Source organism: Chelon labrosus (assembly GCF_963514085.1).
Source record: "Chelon labrosus genome assembly, chromosome: 12".
NCBI classification, from domain to species: domain Eukaryota; kingdom Metazoa; phylum Chordata; class Actinopteri; order Mugiliformes; family Mugilidae; genus Chelon; species Chelon labrosus.
In genome coordinates this window covers 15,058,608-15,078,084 of record NC_140345.1, presented here as the reverse complement: position 1 = coordinate 15,078,084, position 19,477 = coordinate 15,058,608, and the positions used below count along the sequence as shown (strand labels likewise).

At 46.3% G+C, this 19,477-nt stretch overlaps 1 protein-coding gene across 1 annotated transcript; it reads left to right on the top strand.

Annotated features, from left to right (window-relative positions):
- Nucleotides 1-1,972: 1,972 nt before the first annotated feature.
- arid1aa (AT-rich interaction domain 1Aa) lies at nucleotides 1,973-19,387 on the top strand. Its single transcript, XM_084556775.1, has 20 exons — nucleotides 1,973-3,102; nucleotides 6,557-6,775; nucleotides 6,873-7,472; nucleotides 7,596-7,691; nucleotides 9,153-9,393; nucleotides 9,798-9,887; nucleotides 9,986-10,156; nucleotides 10,675-11,059; nucleotides 11,161-11,306; nucleotides 11,397-11,482; nucleotides 11,617-11,826; nucleotides 11,942-12,146; nucleotides 12,304-12,457; nucleotides 12,560-12,729; nucleotides 12,847-13,084; nucleotides 14,031-14,156; nucleotides 14,707-14,800; nucleotides 15,024-15,861; nucleotides 15,965-16,095; nucleotides 16,193-19,387. Exons 1-20 carry the CDS (start codon nucleotides 2,188-2,190, stop codon nucleotides 18,104-18,106), a joined length of 7,029 nt encoding a protein of 2,342 aa, XP_084412901.1. The 5' UTR covers nucleotides 1,973-2,187; the 3' UTR covers nucleotides 18,107-19,387.
- The last annotated feature ends 90 nt before the right edge of the window (nucleotides 19,388-19,477 follow it).

Sequence of the window (19,477 nt, the reverse complement as noted above, 5' to 3'; positions counted from 1 at the left end):
AGTCTGCTACACTTCTTTCCTCCAGCCGGAGCAGAAAAATTAAGTCAGGCGGGGAGAGGAAGCCACATTAAATCTGTGTTTCTGCACAACTGGCCCTGTGTCTGGTCTCTGGGATGGAAGATCCTCTGTCTTTTCTAAATGCAGCTAAAACCCAGCTCTCCCCTCTTCACTTAGGCTTCCCAAATATTGCCGTATTGTGCCATTTTCCTTACTGCGCAGGCCACCTTGTAAAAAAAAAAAAAAAAAAAAAAAAAAAAAAATCTCACATCCGCATTTTAAACTGCGCCTCTCCCATTAAAGCAGAGTCTAGACACGCTCTTTTGAGCATATTTAATACGAGGCTGCTTTGTGTGCGTGCTTGAACTTCTCGTGCCAGGGCCGTAGTCAGGCTAAAATAAAGCGTGATCCACTTTGCGAGCTCGCACTGATGTGGGAAATCACATTAACCCTGCGCGGTATGATGTGGCTGTGAAATTATATGTGGACAAGCTTCTTTTGCCTGCAAAGCTCCGTGTGCATTAGGGGGGTGTGTCAGGCTGAATGTTAAATTGTGTTTCGATGTTTGTACATGTGATCAAGTATGCCTTCTCATTGGTACTTCCTGCCCCCACTCCCCCCCCATAAGCCCCCTAGAGGTAGATGCGTGTGTTTGTGTGTGTGTGTGTGGAAAGGCAGAGCAAGAGACGGTTTGTGTACGTGTGCGTGCGTGTGTGTGTGTGTTGAAAGTGAGAAAAGAAACCGAAAGGCAGTCTCGTCCCACTTACAACACAGATCTGAATTTTAATCAACACTCAACTGAACAATTAAACGCCTCATAACACTTATAATACGTTTGCATTTAATTATTTCTAACTGCTCCCTTAGCCTCACACACACACACACACAGACACGCACACACACCACGTTTTTCATTACCACCCTTGCTCAAAGCTTTGCACACACACACACACACACACACACACATTTGTGCGTTTTGTGCACTCCTAATATACGTGTACTTCCTCTGATTTGAGGAGAAAAATAAATTCCCTTTTTTCTAATAATTGGGACACTTTCAAACTATCCCTGCATCCTCTTTTCTGGTAGATAGGATTTTTTGTATTTTTTTCTTCTGCACGGTGTAGTTCAATGTTAGTAGGGTGAGAGGGAGAGAGCTGGAGCCTGTGCGCCCATCCCCCCACACTCAGCAGAGAGTGTTTCTGCTGGAGTGAGAGACAGACAGAGAGGAGAGGGGGTGGTAGAAGAGAGCAGAGCAGAGCAGAGCAGGCAGGCAGGCAGGGGAGGGAATAAGAGGGAATGTGCATTGGTAGTCTCGTTTGCTGCAAGCCTTCCTCCTTCTGCTCTGGAAAAACCTGTGTGTGTGCATGTGTTAGTGTGTGTGTGTGTTGCCTTTCTTACCTAAACACCACACGTAAATACTAGAGTTATAGGCCTTGAAAACACCTGCTGAACCTTATTTTTTTTAAATTTCAGATTAAAATAATGCTCAAATAAATAAATAAATTACTGCAAATAGTTTTTCCAGCACTCCTTCCGTAGTGCGCATCTTCCAGTGTGCGGCTCTAGCTTTTTTTTGCCTGCACATTTATGCAAAAACATAAATATGAGAAATGATGATGAATTTATTAGTTTCCTTCTGCAGCGATCACTCATGAAATTCACACACACGTTACATGTATGTTTATGTGGCGGTGGATTTAATGTGCATTGTTTATGAGTTGAACACACATTAAGACTCTCATCTTGTGCAGAAAATATTCCACCTATAGGGGGGAAAACGACAACGTGAGGTTTTTAAAAGATTAAAAAAAAAAAAAATAAGTCCACTCCGCACTGGAGTGAATCCGCCCCATGTCTTGCAGCCATCCGTGCGGCTCAGTAAAATGGCTGTATCTAGCGGAGCCTCGTGTTGGTTGGGCTCGCTCCCTGCCTCTACCCGGGCTCAGTAACACAACTCCCACAACAATTTCTGTCGCTTTTTTACGCATTGTATGGAGCCTCCATCATCTCTCTAAACCGTTTGCGGAACCGGAACCGGGGGGATGGAAGCCGGATTCGGTCCGGTGTAAGGGGTGGGAATGAATCGGCACAAGGATAAATGGTTCTAAACAATTATTTATATTCAATGCTAGCTTTTGATTGTGACTGACTCGCCGAGAGAGGGAGAGAGAGGTGGGGGGGTATATCATGGCCGCTCAGGTCGCCAGCGCCGCCACTCTTAACACTAGCCCGCCTTCCGAACTCAAAAAGCCGGATCGAGACCCCAAGGAAGACTCGGTCCAGGGGGAGAAGCAGTCAGACAAAAAGCAGCCGGGCTTGGACAGCGGATCGCCGGGCCGGGGGGATCTGCAGGACGGGGCCGACGGTGGAAATGCAGGGGGAGGAGGGGAACCTGAGATGAAGAACGGGAATGGGAACCCGCCCAGAGCTAACAATAATTCCCAGAATGACTCTATCGGACCGGAGGGAAATAACCACCCCGGTTTGGTGCATCACCACGGCCCCGCTTTCCCTCCACCTTCGTACGGATACAGTCAGCACTACGGTCGGGCCCCTATTCATCAACATGGCGGACAACAAAGCCCTGGCATGGCAGCTGCTGCGGGTCCGGTCGTGCAGTCGAGCAACATGATGGACCCGTATCAACCCAATTCGCACGAGCATGGCTTTTCAAACCACCAGTTTAATAATTACAACCCATTCCCGAACAGGACTCCTTATCCCGGGCAAGCGTACGCCGTGAACTCGCCTCGCAGTGCTCAGGCGCCGACAGCTGGGGGGCAGCCAGCTAAGCAGCAGCCTCCAGCGGGAGGACCCACGGCAATGGCTGGATCTTACAATAACCAGAGATATAACATTGGAAACCCTCAGCCTACGTCCACGCCGACTCTCAACAAGCTCCTGACCTCCCCCAGCTCAACGCGGGGATATCCAAACTACCCGTCTAGCGACTACAGTAGCCAAGAAGGAGCTAGTAAGGGACCAGCAGACATGGGCAGTAGCGGTCAGTACGGAGGGAGCAATCCGGGTTGGCAACAAAGGAGCCATCACCCGTCGCCCATGAGCCCGGGAAGTGCCGGGCAGCCGCTAGTTAGAAACCAGGTAAACCCAAATTATTACAGGAACAAGCTGCTGGCTTTAGCATGTCTCCTTCCCTCCTCCTAGCTAGTTCTCAACGTAGCAGGCCAGCCATTGTCTGATACTAGTTCGCAAAGACTCTAAAATGGCTGCCTCTCGTGTGTATTTTTTTCCCTTTTCACCACACCATTAATCAAGTAATGTGTTTTATTACATTTATAAGAACATGTGTCGATAGAGGAGTGGCGCCCGAAGAAGATATAAGTAGTTGAAACGATGTAAGGACGTTCAGGGAGCCAAGAAGGCCCGACTTTGAGAAAATACCCACCGAAGAGCAACGGCTCGTTTTTTCTCCCGACAGCTTCTGCTGCTCGCTTTTACGCGTTTAATTCACAGTTTATTTAGCTGTAAGTGCTCAAATGCGACACGGCTACTCGAGGGTGGGAGTCTTTTCCGATACATTAGCGTGTGGTGGTCGATTATAGCCGCATGTTTGTGTTGTTTTCTTGCTCGATTAGCTGTAATTTTGTGGCCGTGACGGAAGGAATGTGTCGACCGAGCCTCCTCTCACGGTTTAGTTAAATGGGCCCCCGTTTAAATCGCTTAAATGTCCGAGAAGACTCGAGGAAGTGCTGTAAATTCTTAGTTTGGGTGATGTGTCGATTAAACGAGTGCCCCATGTGCTGAAAAGCTGCGGGGCTTTGCAGTTGCATGCTGCCTGTAAACAGTCAGCTCTGCCTCCATGAGTGACTGAGTGCAGCCTGCAGATTGCAGTTTGCACTGGGATTTGAATTGTGGAGGTAAAATCCTACTGTCAAAGCCAGGAGATAGTTGGTCTTGGGTTGACATGCGAGCTGAAATCTGATTGGCTCCCCATGCGCTGCTCATGGCCATTTATAATTACATGTGATGCAAGGCAACAGTTGCTGATAAGAGCACACAGCATTAGCTCATTGCAGGGTCACCAGAGGTTTTTTGCTGCTCCACTCCTCCTCTCTGCTCCACTTTTTTTTTACTCCCATAAACATCCAGTATTGGAAGGACTGGGACATAGATAATGACTGGTTTTCATTTATTTCTGTCTAATCATTTGCCATTTAATCATTTGACTTTAGGGAAAGCCCTACTTATTAGCTGTCTGTTTTTAACATAAGTGTGCAATTTTTTAAAAAATGTTTCCGCAAAAATCTAGTGCTAGCTTATATTATGTGATGGATCTAATCTGTATCAGCGTGCACTCACTTGCCAGTTCATTAGGTACACAAATGCTATCTAACATAACGGTAAAGCGTTAAATCTTAGCTTCACGACCGTTATAATGTTCAGTTTATGTCAAAACTGAATGAGAAAGGCAGTAATTCAACTGTTGTTATTATTTTGGAGGATGCAGTTTGTGGTGCTGTCACACTGTATTCATATAACACAGAAGTGTTTGTCATTTTCTGTCAGAAGACTGACTAAAATGTGTTTGTCAAAATAGAAACCAATAGAAACACGTCGGTACAACGCAGTGCGTTTAAACGTCACTGCAAACCACAGCCTCCAAACTGAAAACAGATTTGAATCAGTAGCTCCCTCAGTTATTTTAAACAAATGCTAAATACTTTCCTGAAGATAAGATTTTAGTGTTGGATTGTAATATTAGAATACATTCGCATTGCCTAGTGTACCTAATGAACTGGAAAGGGAGCGCATGTCTGTACTCATTGCAGTCACTTCATTGTTTCAGAATGATTATAAACGATGCCCCACGTTGAAAGTTTTACCAGTTTTCTTGAAAATAAGGTGGACACAAATATCGAATTTACTCAAAAATGGACTTTCTGTGCATTTCAAGAAAACTCGAAGCCATTTATTGGAATTTACCTCTTGTCGTCTATAAAGGCAGCAGTACGAAAGCGTGCTCACTCCAGTTGTAGTCACTAGCGCACCTAGTGAACTGGTGCTGTTAAACTTTAACAGTCTTTATTATCTAGCCCAGACGACTGACTAAGACATGTGATTGTCAAAATAATAGAAACATGCGTCGGTACAACACAGTTTAATGGTGCTGCTAACTGCAGCCTCCAAAACTAAAACAAAAGTTTAATTAACGGCTCTCCTGGTTATTTTAAACAAATGCTGAAAGCTGTAATGTAGGGTTTAGTGCAGGACTGTTACTGTTAGGCCATTAGTGTACCTAATGAACTGGCAAGTGAGAGACGGTGCATCAAGGTTTTAATATTTCCACTAAAACCAGCGCTAACACATACTCACTGTATATGAGACTACATAACGGCATTACTACAGCCATTAAAGGCTCAACAACAACATCTGCTGTCCCATTCTTGTTTTAGGCTTTATTTACAAGCACTTATTTGCTATCCTTGATAATTTATAGACCGTTGTATTTTTTTTTTTTTATCCTGTCGTGACTTGTTAAAGAGCAGAAAGCAAATTTGAGTACGTGCGTTATGAACCTGTGACTGGCATGCCACACAAGTTCGACTGCGAAGAATTCCCCCCCATTCCTCCCTTCAAGCCAATCAGGACACGGTCCACCGTCCCTCTCCAACCAAGGGAGTTTCCTCTCTGTCTTATGCAGATTAGCCATGTGCTGCTCTTATTTATTGTGCTTCATTATCTCGGATCTGCGAAATGTCACGTAAGGCCTTTTGCATAGGATTTGTAAAAGGCCCGCTTGTTGAGTCGAGGATGCTCTTCTCAGCAATGTGCACACGTGGTAATTCTGTTAACCTGTTAGGGGGGCCACTTTTAATTTGTAGGTAGATGTTCTTTTGGTGAAATCATTGTGGCGTACCCGATCTTGTAGTGGGAAAGTGTTTTGTTGGAGGTGAGGGACTGATGGGATTCCAAATATAAGGCTGTAGTGCTGTGTAACAGTAATTTAAAGATAATGACTTAAACCTAACACCCCCTTTCTTTCTTTTTTTTACTTGATAAGTGTTTATAGTACCTGCTGGGACGTAGAATTAGTATGCTCTGGTACATTTTTCACTCTCTCCAGCTGTTGTGAAAGTACTTCCTTCATTTCTGGTGTCATTCATCCAGAGCCAAACTGCCTTCTCAGGGGGAAAAAAAAAAAAACTACTTGGACCAGACTCAAAACAGGAGCACAGCTGGGATATGTTTAAGATTGGGCAGACTGCCCTCCATTCGAAAGCAGATATATATAGCTCTGTTGACTTCCGAAACTATGGCAAGAGGAGGTGAAAAAATCAGGGTAATGACCGTGGGAAATAAGGTGAAAAAACTCAATTTCCTCATTCATTGAAGATCGTTTTTATGCGTTTAGGTATGAAAACATTGCCAACCACAGCCAAGTACTTTACAGCCTTTGAAGAATGTACTGTAATAGCATAGTTACAGAAGTCAGAGGAGGGCTGCTTTGTAAACTGTATGACTGGTTCATTTTGTTTGTTGAAAGTTGTCTACGAGCTGACTTGAGTGTGTTTTCTTATGTTCTTGTCATGTCCAGCCACCTGGTCCTATCGACCCAATGGTGAAAATGAGAGGTCAGCCATATGGGACAGGCAGTCCTTACGTTCAGCAGTCACAGCAGGGGCCTCCTACAGGTCCACAGCAGGGGCCCGGTTACCCTGGCCAGGGTTATGGTCCACCAGGCCCCCAGAGATACCCAGTGGGAATGCAAGGACGTACTCCTGGAGGCATGGGTGGCATGCCGTATGGTTCACAGGTATTTTATTCAGAATTGTGTCTTTTTTGTTCTTAATCCGCATCAGTGTTTTCTACTGTGGTTTTAAAATCATTGTATGGTTTTGTGTTCTGTTTAGATGGGATCTTATGGACAGCAGGGACCAGGAGGTTATGGCTCTCAGGGCCAGGCGCCGTATTATGGCCAGCCTGGCCAGGGTCCTCACCCAAGTCAGCAACAACCGCCCTACGCTCAGCCCCCGCCTGGACAACCTGGTGGACAGACACCGTACCCAGGGCAACCCCACCTTCCGCCAAATTCTGCTCCACACACCCAGGGAGGGCCACCCTATCAGCAGCCCCACATGCCCCCACAGTCCCAGGGGCCACTGCCAGGCCCGCCCCAAGGGCCACAACAGTCTCAGCCACCATATACCCAAGCCTCGGCCCCACCGTCTGGCCAGTCTCCCTACGCCCAGCAGCAGGCTCCTCCCAGTCAGGCCCCACAGCAGCCAAGTTCCCAGTCTACCCCTGGATCACAGGGCCCGTCCAGCTACCCAGGATCCACGCAGGGGCCTCAGCAGCCCCCCTCGCAGCAACAGCAGTCACAGTCTCACCCACAGCAGCCACCGGGACACAGCCAACATCCACAGGGGCAGCCGACGGCGTACCCACAGAACCCTCAGCAACAACAAGCACAACAGTCACCTTATCAGCGCTTTCCTCCTCCGCAACAGCAGGTACAACCCTCAGTTTTGCTTCATCTTCATCCTCATTACTGTTCATCTTTTTAAATCGCAGGCAGTTTGCTGACGCCTGTGTCCTTTTTTTTTTTTTTTTGTTTTTTTGTTTTTTTAAATCAGGAGGTTTCCCAGGACTCATTTCAGTCCAATGCCCCTCCATCCAACCAGCCTAAATCTGGCCCAGAGGACGGTCAAGGCCGCCCTTCCAGCCTTCCGGTTAGTGAAGCTTATTAAGTTACTGCTGGAACGTAAAAAGCCTTTTTTCGCACCTGTTTGTGCTCCTCACTCACTATGTAGTATAAAGTATCTATTTTCACCTTTTTTTTTTTCGTTTTTTTTCTTCTTAATTTTACTACTTTGAGGGTCATTACATGTTTGTGTTGAGTTTAAACATCAGGTGTTAAAAGATTTTCATTTCCTGTTTGCTTGTGCTGTGGCTGCCGTGCTTTCATTCCCTCGGTGCTGAGTGGCTGAAGCTTGTGGCGAAGGTCCTCTGTAAATGACGTGGCACACGTGGGCTGCTGAGAAATCTGACAATTCAACATGAGTGCAGATGAAACAACCAAATCAACATAAAAAACAAAACAAAAGAGTTTCTATTTCTATTTCTAAGCATACTTGGTTCCACTGTGGTCTGAAGGCAAATGGACAGACAAAGTGTTTTGTGATTTTTTTTTTTTTGCGTGAGAAAAGCTAAACAACTTCAACCTAAATCCATCTCAGGCTCGTGAACTGTTCAGAAAGTCACCTTATAGCCAAGCCACAAAACTGATGGTAATGTAAATCATTTGGTAACCATGGTAATGCATTTGCAAACGACTGCCATGAATTTACCTTGATCAGTCCGAGAATCACAATCGGTTTAATCTGGAGTCTGAATCCTCTGTTAGTTTATTTAAACAGACAGTGTGACCCCCAGAGTCATTATTATTTTTTTCCCCCCCGTCTCTGTATCGGCTGTGTGATCAGTTTGCATCCAATAGTAATAACCTACTGATGATCGCAAAGGGCAGTTGTTTATTTGTGATCTGTCAGAGAACACGCGCACACGGTAGTTGCAGCGCAGACTGAAGTGGTGTCCGTAATTAAATTTTCCCATGTGAGTCTTGATGATGCAGGATGACGTCGCTAATCTGAATGTCCTGATGTGATACAGACTTGGCTCGTTAGTAAAAAAAAAAAAAAAAAAAAAAAAGGAGGCGTAAATATGAACCGGCCCTCGGAGCAACGTTTTTATATATTTTTTGGTCCAGATCGAACTACGGGTTTGAAGAAGACCCAAATCAGATATGAGTCCAGGACTGTGTTTTTGTGTTTTGAAATCACATGGCGAGGCTGGCACTACTTGCTGACTCGGCTTGCATCCTACAAACCGTGGTAACCATGACAACCCTCGGCACTAATGCACACTCACTTTTTCTTTGAAAAAGATAAATAACGACAAAGACCTCTGGGTGTGTGTGTATGAGTGTGTAGTATTTGCATCTCTGTCGCTCATGTCTCAACAACAGAGAGGGATCTGCTGATGCAGCCTATACATGACGCAAACATTACAACACCATAAAAAGAACATCAATACACAGTCTTTGTTATCATACATAAGTTGTATTTTTTTCTTTTTCACCATTAGACTTGTTTGTTGACTGTCCCTCTTCTTTGTCCTCTACTTGTTTCCAGGACCTGTCAGGGTCCATCGATGACCTGCCCACAGGCGCAGAGGGTGCCCTGAGTCCCGGCGTGAGCACGTCAGGTGTGTCGAGCAGCCAGGGCGAGCAGAGTAACCCCGCTCAGTCGCCCTTCTCTCCTCACACGTCCCCCCACCTGCCAGGCATCCGAGGGCCTTCACCTTCCCCAGCTGGCTCCCCTGCCAGCGCTGGCACGCCCCGCACAGGACCGCTGTCACCCGCCAACATGCCAGGTGGGCCGATCCCTCACAGTGATCAGAGCCGTATGACTGTAACCGACTAATGGCGGCATGTGTGCTGGAGACACGGCAATGTTAAATGTTTCATCATTAGGTCGGATGAGTTTTAAAAAGTATGCTTAGCCAAGTTTCTACTTTGCAATAAAATACGTGAGTGTAAAGTGTTGCTTTAAATTATTTTACTACAATCTTAATTTTTATTATTAAGACGTATTTTTGTTCCCCTACCCCAATTGGAGTATTAATTATTCCCCCGTCTTAAAAGGTTTTCAGTCTGGACCATTTATGCATCTTTAAGAACTGAAATCAGCCAATGTCCTCAAATCTGAATAACCACAGTAGCCGCTCGCTGTACCTTTCTTTAGCTCTCTCTAATTTGACTTCATCATGTTCTTTAGTGACCCAAATGCCTCCCAGGCCATCAAGCGTGCAGTCAGATGGGAGCTTGCACCCTGCAATGAGCCAGTCTCCTATGGCCCAGGACAGAGGTATGTTGCTGCTGTCTAAACACATGGTGTACGTAGAGGTTAACATGCCTACAGTGTCCGGGTCCGAGCACCGTCTTAACTCTTTCGTCGTCCTTCAGGGTTTATGCAGAGAAACCCTCAGATGCCCCCTTACGGCTCCCCCCAGTCAGCCTCTGCACTGTCGCCGCGCCAGTCCTCAGGAGGACAGATGCATCCTGGGATGGCACCATATCAGCAGAACAACTCCATGGCTGGCTACGCGCAGCAGGGAGCACAATATGGCCCACAAGGTTTGCTATTTTGAATTGTCTCCGTCTGTCAGTTTTTAAGACAAAGTTTTTTTTTTTTGTTCTGAAAGCTTCTAGAAATAGAATTATTATTTCTTATATTATTTAGATTTTTAATTTATGATCTCTTTGAGAAGTTTTCCTCTTGGATACACCCCATTAGACAAACTTATGGACTATATCTTGCCGGCTCATAGGAATACCATGCTATCGTTGGTCCCTCCCTCTGACTCTGTTGCGGCTATTTATAGCAGTGAAGCAGAGAGTCAGCTGACGTAGCAGAGCCTCCTGTCAGTAGAACTGAAACTGTGACAAAGGCTTGTTGCTCTCTCTGCTAGCACACTGGAAGAAAAAAAGTCTGTCTCACACGGCTGTTTAGGAGGAGACTGTGCCGTAGCGTGAACATCCCACTTTAAGTTGGGATCACAAATAAACTTTCTTTTAAGCTAAAGCATGAATTTAACGTTTTTATTTTTTATTAAAACTGATTTCGTTTTTGCTATTTTTTATGTCATCCTTAGGTTATCCCCGGCAACCTGGTTATGGCAACATGCCAAATTCCAACTACCCCGGGCCAGGCATGGGCACAATGAACCCCATGGCAGGACAGGGTGGAGGGCCGCCATATGCAGGGATTCCTCCAGGAAGGATGCCTCCTAATCAAATGGGGGCACGTCCTCCCTATGGTCCTAACATGGGGCCTAACATGGGGCCTAACATGGGGCCCAACATCGGTCCCAACATGGGGCCCAACATCGGTCCCAACATGCCTCCGAATATGCCTCCTAACATGGGCAACATGCCACCTCAGGTAGGCTCAGGAATGTGTCCTCCTCCAGGGATGAACAGAAAGCCCCAGGATCCCACCGCCATGCAACACCCTGCCACAAACGCCATGCACAACAGGTTGGTTCTCAATGAATCCTCACGAAGCCACCTGATTGACTTCTCTCTTTTGTTTGAATATGAAACGGCGGCGTATCATACTTATTTTGTCCTCTGTCCAGGATGCCCGGTTACCCCAACATGTCTCCAGGTATGATGGGCTCTGGCCCACCGTATGGCCCTCCGATGAACAACATGCCTGGAATGATGAACACTCCAGGAGGATCACCTTATCCCATGGGGCCAAACATGGCCAACAACACAAGTGGTAAATTGTACAGAGATGTCTGCACCTGGTTTTGTTCTCTTTAAATTGTGACACCTCACAGCTAACCTCAGTCCCTGTTTTTGTCTCCAGGTATTGCCTCTAGTCCAGAGATGAACAATAAAATGAATAACAAAGTCGATGGGCCTCCAACGCCTAAACCAGAGCCCAAAACTAAGGTAAGCTGTCTCCTACACGTAGCAGCAATATTTCTGAAAGCTTGAACGTCTTATTTTTTCTTTACTGTCACTTCAGACGTTCTGTAGAATTTCCACGTTCTTTAAAAGTAATTTCTTATTTATCTGAAACACAGAAGTCCAACTCTTCCACCACAACCAATGAAAAGATAACACGCCTGTATGAGTTGGGACCAGAGCCGGACAGGAAAATGTGGGTGGACCGTTATTTGGCCTTCATTGAAGAGAAAGCGATGAGCATGACCAACCTGCCGGCCGTGGGACGCAAACCCCTCGACCTCTTTCGACTGTACATATCAGTCAAAGAGATCGGAGGCATGACACAGGTTAATATGACATTTATTTATAAAACAAAATCAATAAATCCTAAAGCACATGTATTTCTTGCTCTTTATTGCCCTTCGTTTCTAATGATGTCTTGTGTGTTTGCATTTGTCTCAGGTGAATAAGAATAAGAAATGGCGTGATCTGGCCACTTCCCTCAACGTGGGTACATCCAGCAGTGCTGCCAGTTCTTTGAAGAAACAGTACATCCAGTGTCTGTACGCCTTTGAGTGCAAAATTGAGCGTGGTGAAGACCCCCCTCCTGAGATCTTTACAGACAACAAAAAGAACCAGGCTGCTAAGGTCCAGCCACCCTCTCCAGGTTAGAGCTGCTCCACCTTTTCAGATGAACCTGCATTTAAGAGACCCACATACATGCACCATTTACACTAAGAAAAGAAAAACAGACCTTGCTGTGTTGCAGTGTCATTAAAATCACGTACCATGTCTCTCTGCTTCTCTCTTCTTTCAAACTGTAGCGTCGCTCTGCTCCACAGCTGGGTCAGGCTCTCTGCAGGGTCCTCAGACGCCCCAGTCCACCAGCAGCTCCATGGCTGAGGGGGGAGACCTAAAACCTCCCACCCCTGCCTCCACCCCTCATACCCAAATGCCCCCCATGCCACCCAGCTCCAGGTGACTCATTTATAGATTTTACAAATGGTTCTTAGCTTTTCACTAATCACTATGATTAGAGAAACGAGTTTCCTCTCCTCATCCTTACCTTTTTTTTCCCAGGAGCAGCGTTAGCCTGCATGACCCCTTCTCTGAAGGAAGTGACCCCTCTTTCCCCAGGAAGAACATGACGCCCAACTCCACCTTTCAGCCTGGCATGAACACACCAGACATGCAAGGTCGAATGGGCCCCTACGAACCCAACAAGGACCCCTTTGGTAACATGCGCAAAGGTGGGCATACTGAACGGACGGAGGGCCTGATTGGCATATACTTTTAAACATCTTCATTTAGCAACCAGTTTCAGTAAATCGTTTCTAATTGTGATTTAATTCTGAACACATTTTCAGTGGGGGAACAGTTTCTACCTACTAACCAGGGCCCTAACAGCGGGGTAGGTGACCAGCAGCCGCTGCCACAACAGCAGCCGCTGCCACAACAGCAGCCGCAGCCACAACAGCAGCAGCAGCAGCAGCAGCAGCAGCCGCCGCAACAGCCTCCATTCAACAGAGGGCCGCCTGGGGCCATGGGCACCATGCCAATGGGGCCCCGACAGCAGTATCCTTACGGACCAGGCTACGACAGGAGGTAAGAATCACTGAGTGAATGACAGCATTTTCGAGGTAATTGATCGCTTCTCATTTAATTTTTTCATCAGTTCGAGGCCTCAAACCTGTAGAAATTCAATCCAAATGAATAGTTTCCAATGTTTAAGTTTCATACGTTTAATTCACTTTCAAGAAATTGAAGAGAGACTTACGTGCTGCTTCTTTCACATTTTACTGAGCTTAATGATGTACTGACAGCGTTATGTTGTGGCCTCAAGAATAAAATTAATATACGTCTTGAGAAAATATGAATTTTATTAAGATTAATGTTAGTTAGACTGCCTGCTTTGTAAGTGAGGCATTCATCAATCCTAAAATAAATTTTTTGTTACGATTCATTATTTATTTTAATTAGTATTTTTGCTTACTGATACATAGATACTGATATTTGTTTTAAGACAGATGGCAGAAAGATTGTTCTGCTCTGAAAAATACATAAAACAGAAATAATAGTTTAGAGAATCAGTGTCTAGAAACTTTTGTTCAAGACCAAATATTTGAGGGATTGTGATTTAATTCAGTTGAGACGGGCTTAAAGCGGTTTGTTTCTAACAGTTGTTTTTCTTGTATAAACCAAGTCAGAGAAAAATTCATTTTTTTAGAGGTTTTCTTCCTGTTGCTGGGACATACAGTACTGACACTTTAGACTTCATCCAAGTAATGTTTCATGTTTTTCTGAGCAACACTAATGGCGCTAATAAGTCACCTCTGTAAGTATTTTCTCCATCAAGCCACATGTTTAATGTAGGTCATCTAAACATCAGTAAACGTTGGTAGTTGCAGGCTTAGGAGCCAGATAGTGTTTGACGTTGTGATTGGAACATTTGTTTTCCTGTTACATTTTTTTTTAATTTCTAATACGTATGCAGCAATATTTGAAAGGACAGAAGACAGAGAAACATGTGCATTGTCCTGTTTTTCCCCAGATCGGAGCAAGGAATGGGCCCAGAGGGCAACATGGGATCCGGTGCTCCCCAGCCAAACCCTATGATGCCTGCCAATGCCGACGCAGGGATGTATTCGCCAAATCGCTTCCCACCGCAGCAGACACGGTCAGTTTACACAGCATTTTGGGAAGCTTCATATTTAATTTAAATCAAGTGTGATGCTCTTAACGTTGATAAGTCTTAAAAGGTTTCAGAAATACACACTCTTAAGTCTCATTATAAGAGGCCTCTTCCATGATGTTATACAGTGTAATATGACACAGTTTAACTTGACGTTATTTAGATATTTGTCATTAATTGATCTCATCATATCATGTATCACGTTGTAACACACTGACAGTGTTATTGATTGAAATTAAACTGATATTATTCACCAGTTTGTAAGCACTACAGTTAACAAAAAGAGCTGGATATTTATTTCCAAGATGTACATTCAAATTCACAGGAAAATGAATCATATTGATCCAACCGAGACGTGATGGAAATTGAAAATAATGTAAATGAGCTGTGAACAGAAAGAAACTTTTAGGTTGTAAATTCATCCCTACGTACCGTGGTGTTGACTTTGTGTGTCAGACTGTGCATGTTTGACACTGGGGGATGTCATAAATGAGTGAGAGGTGCATAATATTGTCTTGGTGTGTAATGTTTGCAGGCATGATTCCTATGGTAATCAGTATCCTGGACAGGGAACGCCCCCTACTGGCTCCTACCCAAACCAGCAGCCTGGAATGTACCCACAACAACAGGTAAATGATTATCTGCTCTACACTGTCTCCATGTATTCTGGTGTGCTTTGATCAAATAATATTAAGGCTGTGCTTTCTGTATTGGTGCAAATTTTTTCTCTGTGATGAAGCTGGTGCCGTTTCTTTTTTGAGCAGGAAGTGTATTGTGAGACCATTCATTGATTTTTAGTTCCGTAGAGTGGGAGGATAATAAATGTCTCTCTCTGTACCTTATTATCTGTAGAGCTACAAGCGTCCTGTGGAAGGTGGTTACCCTCCATCAAAACGTCATGAGCCGGAGTACAGTGGGCCTTTCCCTGGTGGGCAACAAGCACCGCAGCAACAGCAAGGAGGTGCCTCTGCACCCTCTTCAGGACAGCAGGAGCCGTACAATCAGTACAGCGGCAGTGGGCCCTATCCTGGCGCTGATCGCCGCCCTCCTGGCCCCGGCAATCAGTTCCCTTTTCCCTTTGGTCGTGAACGGTTGCAGGGAGCCACGGGACCCAATGCTCAGCCTAACATGCCCCCACAGATGATGCAATCAGGCCCCGAGGGTCCTCAGGCAGCCATGTGGCAGGGACCTCGAGACATGAACTATCAGAACTACCCCAGCCGACAGGGTGGCCCTGGGGGCCCACCCCAGGGACCAGGATACCCAGGCATGAACCGCTCAGAGGATATGATGTCATCAGAACAGCGCATGAATCATGACGGCCAGTGGGGGGGTCAGATGGGGCCTCGGCAGCCTCCCTATGGTCCTGTCGGGCCTGGTCAGCCTATGCCTCGTTCAGTACAGTCCAACTACCAGCCCGCTCAGGGTGTGCAGAACCACATTCCACAGGTGTCCAGCCCAGCCTCCATGCCCCGCTCCATGGAGAGTAGGACATCCCCCAGTAAATCTCCCTACATGCACGGAGTAATGAAGATGCAAAAGGCTGGCCCTCCAGTGCCTGCGTCCCACATAGTGCCACCTCCAGTGCAGTCGCCTCTAATAAGGCGAGACATGCCTTTTCCCCCAGGCTCTACAGAAGCTACCCACCCTGTCCTGAAACCACGTCGGAGACTCACAGTGAAAGATATCGGTATGACTATAAATACTGAAACCATCCATAACAACATGAGCTAATGTTGCTAAGTCCACCTATTTTTCTCTGCCTGTATTTATTTTTTTGTCTTAACTCGTAGGAACCCCGGAGGCATGGAGAGTCATGATGTCATTAAAGTCGGGTTTATTGGCTGAAAGTACATGGGCCTTAGATACCATCAATATTCTCCTGTATGATGATAACAGTATTTCCACCTTCGATCTCAACACGGTGAGACTTAACATTGAGACGTGCAGTTGTTGCTGGTTTATAGCAGACTGCGGGATGGTCATGTCTAATATTCTCTGTATTTGTGTTCTTTGTTTAGTTGCCTGGCCTACTAGAGTTGGTGGTTGAGTATTTCCGACGTTGCCTCATTGAAATCTTTGGCATTCTGCGGGAGTATGAGGTCGGGGACCCCGGCCAGAGGACACTACTTGATCCTGATGCCTTGAAACGAGACTGGGACAGCACAGAAGAAGAGGAAGCACGGGTTGAGGATATGGAACAAGACGAAGAGGATGATGATGATGATGATGATGAAGAAGAAGAGGAGGAGGAGGAGGGGGAACGAAATGCGGAGGGGCCAGCTCAGGTGAAAGAGGAGGAAGATGAAGAGCAATGCTCTCGGGGACGAGATGAGAAGACGGAACCTGAGGAGAGAAAGAACAAGGTTCCATCGTCTGAACAGACGGCCTCGTTGCAGTCCTTACCTGCCCACGAGAGACCCAAACAGTCCAGCAAGTTTGACAAGTTTCCCCTGAAGGTGGTACGAAAGAAAGACCCATTTATGGCTTCCCAGTCAAATAATCACGGCAAACTGCAAGAGTTTGATAGTGGGTTACTTCATTGGAGTGCCGGAGGGGGAGACTCAACAGAACACATTCAGACCCACTTTGAACCACGCAAAGACTTCTTGGAATCACGAGAACGAATACCAGTGCCCCAAGTTTTGCTGAAGAGACGAGTCCTGGAAGAAGAAATACAGGAAAATTGTTTGCCCACGGAGGAGGAAAAAAGGAAACCACAGAATGAAGAAGAAGAAGAAGAAGAAGAAGAGGAAGAAAGGTCAAAAGAGACATCTCTCCCAGATAAAGCAGCCATCTCAGAGTCCGCCTCCTCGCCCAGCGGCGAGAAGAAAACTGATTCTGAAACAAAGGCAGTTGAGAAGGGTTCTGAAAGTCACCTGGAGAACAATAGACCCATTCCTTCCTGCGGCAGTATTTTAACCCAGCAGTCTGGCACCATCCTGGAGGATGAGCCTCACAGTAAAGACGAGGGGCCCCTCATTGCACTGGCTACCTGGCAGGATTCTTTAGCCCGGCGCTGCGTTTGTATCTCCAATATTGTCCGCAGCCTCTCCTTTGTTCCAGGAAACGACCACGAGATGTCCAAACATCCAGGGCTGCTCCTGCTGCTGGGGCGCCTCATCCTCCTCCACCACCGGCACCCTGAGCGAAAACAGGCACCACTCACCTACGAGAAAGATGAGGATTCAGAAGAGGGATTTGGCCAAAGGGATGAATGGTGGTGGGACTGCTTGGAGCTGCTGAGGGAGAACACATTGGTCACTCTGGCAAACATTTCAGGCCAACTGGACCTCTCCATCTACCCCGAGAGTATCTGCTTGCCTCTGTTGGATGGTCTTCTACATTGGGCCGTCTGTCCTTCAGCGGAGGCGCAGGACCCCTTCCCAACCCTGGGCCCCCACAGTGCTTTGTCACCTCAGAGACTGGTCCTTGAGACGCTAAGCAAACTAAGCATCCAAGACAACAATGTGGACCTCATCTTGGCCACTCCACCCTTCAGTCGGTTGGAGAAGCTATATGGGAACCTGGTGAGACTAATTGGAGACAGGAAGGTTGCAGTCTGCAGGGAGATGGCCGTGGTCCTGTTGGCCAACCTGGCCCAGGGCGATACTATGGCAGCCCGAGCAATCGCTGTCCAGAAGGGCAGTGTGGGCACCTTGCTGGGTTTCCTGGAGGACAGTCTGGCTGCCACACAGCTCCAACAGAGCCAGAGCTCTCTACTACACCTACAGGGGATGCACTTCGAGCCCACGAGCCCGGACATGATGCGGCGAGCTGCCCGGGCTCTGCACGCCTTAGCTAAGGTGGAGGAGAACCACTCAGAGTTCACACTACATGAGTCCCGACTCCTCGACCTTTCAGTGTCTCCTCTAATGAACTCGCTGGTTTCTCATGTTATCTGTGATGTACTCTTTTTGATCGGCCAGTCATGACAGCTGTAGGGAGCCGTGGCTCCACTTTTTGGGGGTTTTGTCCTAAAGCCCCTCCTCCCTGGTATCCTGGCTTGTGTGTGTAACAGGGCAAGGAAAGTTCAAGTGACTGTGTTTAATTTATGAAAATCCCTCAGATTCCATTCTCTGTGCCCTCCCCTGGCCGTCCTTACTCGAGGAGGGTAATCACAGGGTTGTGGTGGATTACAAACCAGAGAGACACCGACAAAGTGACACTACTTGCAACATGAATGCCAACTGGATGACACAGAGCAGAGCACCACGGTTGGGAGAATGTTCTGCACTTGGGGGGAAAAAGTACTTTTTAATAAAGATAAATAAATGGATAAATAAATAAATAGCTGAAAAACAAAAACTGTAACCAAAGTTGCTGTCTCGTTTACAGTGAGTTTGGGAGACACAGTGTGCCCTAGCTCTCCCCACGAGGGCACAATGAGTCTGTAACTGGTTGACGTTCAGAGGTGAAGCAGACTGACAAGTGGCCTACTGGTTATAGTTGCTGTAGTTGGATTCTCACCAGTCAGCCCCGACAGACCAAGTGCTGTCAATAGACACCTTCACCAGGGAGGCCTGTGCAGTGTGCAGTAGATTGTAGGACATTTTCTGTACCGTACTGCTCTTGAGTGTAAGCATTCTGTAACACACGTTTCACACAGAAGCTGACGATGCAGCTCCTCTAGAGTTTTGAGGTCATTTTAGTTTGATGTTAAACAGAAAATGGCTTTCTTCCCCAAAGTATCAAGAACCTACAACACCCTTACCTCCTCTTATCCCTTGATTGTATGAATACCCTTATGAAAAGAAATCACCTCTTAGGACTGGTTTTCAACTTCAAATACAGCTTTGCTGTGGTGTATATATAATGTTGTACATTATACTTCCTTTCTCTGTGTCTGTCTCTGTCTGTGTCACTATTCTCACACTGGTTATTGGTGCGGGATGGAGGCCGACGTGAGCTCGGTCCGTGACCTCCAGTCCCCGCCGATTAGACCCACTCCTCTGGTCTCTCCACAGCTCTGTAGTATGGCAGACACGACTCAAACCTGTTATCTCCTGGTACAACAAAAATAAACTAGATGAAGTACACATTTGACAAATTTTCTCCGGTCATGGATTCTGCATATTTGTATTTCAGACTATGTAGCTAAGACAACATGTAAATTCCTCCCTTTCCCTTTTTTGGCTCAATGAATATCATTTATTCAGTATGAAATCTTTATACTATATGTTCCACGTGGTAAGAATAAATGTACATTAAATCTTCGTAAGCTGTTTGATGGTTTTGTTTTTTTGAATAACTGTCCTTTTCATGGGTAATGTGGGAATTCACACAAAATTAGGTTGAAAGAACTT

Bases quoted from the DNA above. Each gene is read 5' to 3' on its own strand.
- arid1aa (XM_084556775.1), top strand. From the start codon at position 2,188: ATGGCCGCTCAGGTCGCCAGCGCCGCCACTCTTAACACTAGCCCGCCT. The intron at 10,157-10,674 runs GTTTGCTATTTT...TGTCATCCTTAG, and splicing joins AGCACAATATGGCCCACAAG to GTTATCCCCGGCAACCTGGT. The intron at 12,147-12,303 runs GTTAGAGCTGCT...TTCAAACTGTAG, and splicing joins GGTCCAGCCACCCTCTCCAG to CGTCGCTCTGCTCCACAGCT.